General features: G+C 31.1%; 1 protein-coding gene across 1 annotated transcript; it reads left to right on the forward strand.

Annotated features, from left to right (window-relative positions):
• The first annotated feature begins 2,199 nt into the window (after positions 1–2,199).
• On the forward strand, positions 2,200–6,251 carry LOC101219557 (chloroplast stem-loop binding protein of 41 kDa a, chloroplastic). Its single transcript, XM_004140032.3, has 6 exons — positions 2,200–2,674; positions 4,386–4,507; positions 5,110–5,212; positions 5,319–5,457; positions 5,549–5,826; positions 5,931–6,251. Exons 1-6 carry the CDS (start codon positions 2,270–2,272, stop codon positions 6,111–6,113), a joined length of 1,230 nt encoding a protein of 409 aa, XP_004140080.1. The 5' UTR covers positions 2,200–2,269; the 3' UTR covers positions 6,114–6,251.
• The last annotated feature ends 621 nt before the right edge of the window (positions 6,252–6,872 follow it).

Consider the following 6,872-nt stretch of genomic DNA (forward strand, 5'->3'; position numbering starts at 1 on the left):
CTCGTTAAAGGACGTAACTAATAGTTTGAACACCATTCATAAACTTTTGAAATCTCAATTAACATACTTTGAGATATGCATAAACTTTTCATATAAACCCCTTTTATAAATCATTTGAATTGAAATCATTAATTCAAACATCACATATTTACCAAAGGAAAGCTTTTAATATAAACATTTTAAAATTTAAAGAAAACACTCACAGCACTTGAAAAAATAAACTCCAAATGCTCCTTTTCTTCCTCTTCTCGCAAGGCAAAAATAGACACTTTAGCTCTTAAGCTTCTCTCTTGAAATTTCTGAATGACAATCCTCAATTAACCTGTCCTTCTTCTCCTATTTATACTAGTCTTAAAAAACAGCTTAGTCATATCCTTAAGCTCTTGTCCGCTTGCCAGCTCTCATTTTTAGTTGTGCACATGTAAGCTTAAGATTTAATTCATTCATGCTTAACATAAACTCTAAACATGGTCCATTAACACACTTAAGTAATTTTTCCGAATTTTCCTTATTTATAGTCACCAATTCTTTCTTCTCGTGTTGTATCTTTATTCACAACATAATGTCGAGAAGTCCTTATCACGTAACCCTCCTTCATCACTTGGCTAAATTGCCAGCTTCTTAACATATAGACCACTCAAAAAGCCTTCTTTTCGTACTTACCCCAAATTTATTTCTTAGTTTTAAGTGCAGGTTTTACAAGTTGAGTGTTGCAATCAATACCTCATTCTGTTCAAGAGAAAAAAAAATAAAGTATTGAATGTTGTCATTTGAAAGAGTGATGACATGGACTTAACTAAATAGGCGGTGAAGAAAATGTAGCAATACAATCTTGTCACTGAATTCCTCCTTAACACATGTATATCAGAAATGCAAGTGTGGCAATAAAGCACCAAGAGGTTGCTTGCCTTAATATAGGATGAGTTGTAGATAATGCGATCAAGTAGATTATGTATAAATCATTTGGATAACTTTGAGTATTTGCATCCTGAAAACGTGCAAGTATGGCGATCACACCAAAAGGAGACTCGTTTTAAACTTGAAGTTAACAAACCATTTGTATCACCTCAATCAACTAATTAACATTGTATTTTGTTTGGTTACATAGACATTCCTTCATCTACCTTGCCTATACAAAGCTGGGATCGCATAACAAAGCTCTGAGCTTCTATTACTAATAATATAAATGATAGCAAACTTTATTTATCTTAATAATCAGATGTTATGTAATTTTTTTATTTTATGATTTCAGGTTATTGAGAAGATTCTTGGATGAGTTTGTTGTTGAGAAAAGATTAACAAAACTAACCAAAAATACTTTAGAGAATGCAAAAAAAAAGTCCAAACAAGACGAAAAAAAAAAAAAAAAAAAGTGTCTCCAAGCAAGGTTACAAGGCATTCTCGAAGGTGAATTGATGATGCTCCAAACTTCCATCTTAAAATATCACAAATAATATCACAAATGTAATAATTAGATGTCTGCTATTACATTTATGATAAATATTTGTTTGACACGATAGATTCTTCTATTGGTGCTTTTGTATGACATCCAATTGTAATGATCAAGCTTTTTTTGTAAATTACAATGTTAATAAGATATAGTTGATACAGTTTTGAAATGAAATTGGTATAGTTGCAATTTTGTCGAACTAAATCAACATTCATACATATCATCTAGAAATTCAAAGTTCAAGCTACGATAGATTCATGAACACTAAATTGACATATTGTCATGATGTTATTGATAGAATGTGTCACTATAGCATGAAATAAGTTATAGAAGTCATCCATGAAAGTAGGAGAGGAAGAAAAATTAAGAAGGAAACTAAAGGGCAAAATTGGAATTTAAAAACGTAATATATGACCGGTTAAAAGTTGCCTTTCTTTTCTTTTTTTTTTTTAATATTGTTTTCTTGTGGGGTAGATTTTACTTATTTTATAAATTGTGCTATTTGGTGCAATTTTTCATTTCAAAATTACCAACTCTAAGTATGTATGTATTGAAGGCCAGAAGGCTTATGGGTCAAATGTTCTAACCCTTGATTGTACCCAAAAAAAAAAAGTATTCTATCTAAATTTTAACAAGATGTAGTATGATAAAAAGATGAGTAAAATATAGAAGCTACATTTACACCTAGCAAAGTGGTATATTGGGCATTGCAAAAATGATTGGCCAATATCATATATGTCATCTATCTATTCAAACTAGAAGACCTGCTTTTTTTTTTCTCATCTCCCACAGATTTCCATCTAACAATTACTTGATTCCATGGCTGCTCTTCCTTTCTCATCTTCCCTTTTCTCTTCCAAGCCTTCCATCTATTTCCCATCTTCCATTTCTCCTTCTTTTCCTCATCCTTCACTTTCTCCAATCTCTAACTCTTCTCCTATTTCATCTTCTTTCTCCATTTCCCATTCTAATTTTCTCTCTAATTACTCTTCTTTTTCTTCTTCTTCTTCTTTTAGACCCTCCACTGTCTTTTCCTTTAGCGTTAGGGCTAGCTCTTCTCCCAAGAAGAAGGTGTTGATTGTCAACACAAACAGCGGTGGGCATGCTGTCATTGGCTTCTATTTTGCTAAACAGCTTCTGGGTTCTGGCCATGAAGTCACGATTCTCACTGTCGGTGAACAGAGTTCTGATAAGATGAACAAACCCCCTTTCAACAGATTCTCTGTTAGTAATTCTTTACCTTTTCTTTTACATGGGTTTTTGTTTCTATATTCTCTAACATTCATAGTAAATCAGTGGTTGTTAACTGTCCCTAATCTATCCATGTATGATTGACAATTCACATTCACATTCTCTTTTTTCCGTTTGAAGATTGTTTTGCAAATTCTTAAAGACACCATTTTTATGTTTTTATTGGATCATGATTTTTAACCGTAAATTTGAAGGAAGTTGCATATTGATGACTATTTTAGGAATAATAATCAAGGATATAGCAACATTTTAAAAAATTTGCAAATATAGCAAAACTATGAGTGATAGATTTGTATCGCTGATAGACTTCGTATGGTCTATCGGTGATAAATCAATATTTACAATATGTTCTATCAATGATAGACTTATATTATTGATAGAATTGGACAAATTTTGTCATATTTGCAAAATTTTTAAAATGTTGCTATATACCTAACTATTTTGAATTTAATTGTTAAATTTGCAACTATCACTCAATTTTGAAATGTAGTATTATATTAGAAAAATCATTGTAAATGATAAATGGTTGAAAATATTTACTATTGTAGCGAAGTTTGAGAATGACATGGGTTAGAGATGATATAAGTCTATTTATCATTGATAGAATCTTAAATTTTGCTATTGTTTAAAATATTATTTTAGTTCAGTTTTCTATATTTGAAAACAACTCTTATATTAAATAAAGATAAAAACATTTTTTAGATAAAAGACTATAGAAAATTTATTGAAATTAGCAAAATTGTTAAAAATAGGAAACAAAATATTTACAACATATAGCAAGATTTTCAGATCTCTTATTGATGTATTGATATTCTTCTATTAGTGGCATTGATAGACCGTGATAGAAGTCTATCAATTTCTATCATTTGTAGAATCCAAAATTTTGCTATAGCTCGTAAGTATTTCATTTTATTTTGTTATTTTTAAAAAAGAGAATTTTCAAAAATAGCAAATTTTACAAAATATTTACAATATATATCAAATTCTATCGCTCTTAGTAATTGATATGTTATAGTGATAGAAGACTATCACTGATAGAATCTAAAATTTTGCTATATCTTGTAAATATTTTAATCTATTTTGCTATTTTTAAAAATGCTCATTTTAAAAATGTACCTTAAAAATATTTATAACTATAACAAAATATCAAATTCTATCGACAATCAAAATTTATCAATGTCTATTATATGCACTAGTAAACATTTGTTATATTTGTAAATATTTTGATTTATTACATATATTTCAAAATGGTCCAAATATATATATATTATATTATAAACTATTTTAAAAATAATATAATGTATTGCACGATGTATTATAAATTATATAGTACAAAATAATTATTATACAAGTTTTTGAAACACAAATCATATTCCTATTAGTGATTGTTTAGTGTCTATTAAATATTAGTAATATATGATTTATAAATATATATATAAACAAATACATCTTAAATAATTGTTTATATTAGAATCTACTTTCTAAATTTATTATTCACACGTATATGAAAAAGATGAAATACAACTATGTCTTTTCAAATTCTCTATCAAACAATGAAAATATGTTTATTTGTATTTTATATATGTTTTGACTGAATCCATTATTTTCAAATTCTCTACTAAAAATAAAGGGATGGATAAAAGTAAATTTAGCATTAATGTAATGGGCGGGATGTTTGTGTTAGGAAATTGTGAGTGGTGGAGGCAAGACCGTATGGGGAGATCCAGCAGAAATTGGGAAGGTTGTGGAAGGAGCATCATTTGATGTGGTATTAGATAACAATGGCAAGGACATTGATACTGTGAGGTGTGTGAAATTCTACTTCTCTTTCTCGTGCTTTCTAGTAGATTATGTGATCTTTTCTACCGTTAAAGATAGAAAAAATACTTAGATGCATTCGACACATTGTCTATCTTTGTGCATTTCATCAAATTCTTCAATCATAATTTGTCATGTGATAGATTTTGTTTTTTAATTTTTTTCATGAAGGTACAAAATGATGATGTCTCGATCCATCTAAGTATAACCTTTAAGGATTTAATAGCTATCTAGACTAAAAAATAAAGTCAGATAAATGCAAAATTAGAACACTTAATAGAGATATTACTTTACCAAAATCAAACATAAGGCATGAAAGTCAAATTTATGAACGAAACATCATATGATTGGATGGGTCAATCTAACTCCATAAATTCAATCTACATATTAAATCCATGGAATTTTTCATCTCTTTCACAGCATTGTAAAAAACCATCATGAAATTCACATGGCAGACAAACCAAAACATGGAGGAGGCTCTTTGTTATAGAAATTTTTGCAAGACAAGGCGATTTAAACCTCAAATCAACTAGAACCATGCTATAATTCTATCTAATCTGCCTATTGGCCTATATATATATTTGACACAGGCCTGTTATTGATTGGGCAAAGAGCTCTGGTGTGAAGCAGTTTCTGTTTATCAGCAGTGCTGGAATTTATAAGACAACTGATGAGCCTCCCCATGTTGAAGGGGTAAACATTACAGTTTCAATATGATCCTATCAGCATATATAATACATTTTCTCAGCGAATAAGGTAAACACTTGCATAATGTTAATCTGCATCATTACTGTGACAGGATCCTGTTAAAGCTGACGCTGGTCATGTTGGTGTTGAGAAATATATTGCAGAGGTTTTCAGCAGCTGGGCTGTCTTCCGTCCACAGTACATGATTGGATCTGGCAACAACAAAGATTGTGAAGAGTGGTTCTTTGACAGTAAGAGCACACATCTTTATAAACCTGTAAAGTATTTAGACATATCTAACCTTGATTGATGAGGCATGGACTTGATAAATCCTCGATGTAGGAATTGTCCGGGACAGACCGATTCCAATACCAGGCTCTGGTATGCAGCTGACAAACATTGCACATGTCAGGGACTTGTCTTCCATGTTAACACTAGCTGTAGAGAAGCCGGATGAAGCACACTCTAACATATTCAACTGTGTAAGCGGTCGGGCTGTGACTCTTGATGGAATGGCCAAGCTGTGTGCTCAAGCAGCAGGTCGTCCTGTTAACATAGTGCATTATGATCCAAAAGCAGTTGGGGTTGATGCAAAGAAAGCTTTTCCTTTCAGGAATATGGTGAGTACATAAAACGAAATGGTTCCTTTGGTGCTTTGGGGGTAAACATAGAAGATTCAAAATTTTGATATCAAGACTAAGATATTTGTACCTGTTTTCTGTAGCATTTCTATGCAGAACCAAGAGCAGCCCAGGAGATTTTAGGGTGGGAAGGTACCACAAATCTTCCTGAAGATTTGAAGGAACGATTTGAAGAGTATGTGAAGATTGGTAGAGACAAGAAAGCTATTAAGTTTGAATTAGATGATAAGATACTTGAGTCCTTAAACGTTCCAGTAGCTGCTTAACCCTTCGGATAATTGTGCAAGACATTACACTCCAAATCTTACAGCACTTTTTGTATATGTATTCTCATTTATTGTACTTCTATCAACTTACCAAAATAAAATGATTTTGAGAGGAGAAGTTTGTTGCCTCATTGCTTATTTTTTGTGTTTATAGAAGAAACCAAAGAAAGTAGTATACCAGCTTGCATATTCCCAGGCTCTCTCGCACTCTACCAAACAAATGTGGATAATGTACCAGTTCTGATTCATTTCTGGTAACATATAGTTCGTACTTTTACGTCGTAACATTTAACTAAGAACTTTAAATTAATAGAGCATTTTGCTATTTAGAAAATGTAATGACATAGATCCTATTATCATAATTTTTTTTTGCTATTTTTGCAAGCACCCTATATTATTAGTGTATACATTTTGTACCGTAATATGTATCTATTTGAGGTGTAATCAGTTTGCTAGTATGTCATTTCACCTAATAGTCCATCTCCCATGAATGAAATTTTTATTTATTTTCGTCTTTCTTAATTTCAAATTCTCTAAGGCTAAATATCACAAAATCTACCAAGAAAGTATGAGAAAAAGTAGTAGAAATCCACAAACCTCACAGTATCAATGTTCTTGCCACTGTTATCAAATGATGCTCTTCAATTTCTGCTATAATACCACAAACCTTCCCCATTTCTGCTAGGCCCCCATCCTCTCCTTTTGCCTCCACCACTTACAAAATCATGTTTTGTGAAGAATTTGAAATCCAAACATCGT

Source organism: Cucumis sativus, chromosome 6, assembly GCF_000004075.3.
Source record: "Cucumis sativus cultivar 9930 chromosome 6, Cucumber_9930_V3, whole genome shotgun sequence".
In the NCBI taxonomy this organism is placed as follows: Eukaryota; Viridiplantae; Streptophyta; class Magnoliopsida; order Cucurbitales; family Cucurbitaceae; genus Cucumis; species Cucumis sativus.

Bases quoted from the DNA above. Each gene is read 5' to 3' on its own strand.
- LOC101219557 (XM_004140032.3), top strand. From the start codon at position 2,270: ATGGCTGCTCTTCCTTTCTCATCTTCCCTTTTCTCTTCCAAGCCTTCC. The intron at 5,213-5,318 runs GTAAACATTACA...TTACTGTGACAG, and splicing joins AGCCTCCCCATGTTGAAGGG to GATCCTGTTAAAGCTGACGC. The intron at 5,827-5,930 runs GTGAGTACATAA...TGTTTTCTGTAG, and splicing joins CTTTTCCTTTCAGGAATATG to CATTTCTATGCAGAACCAAG.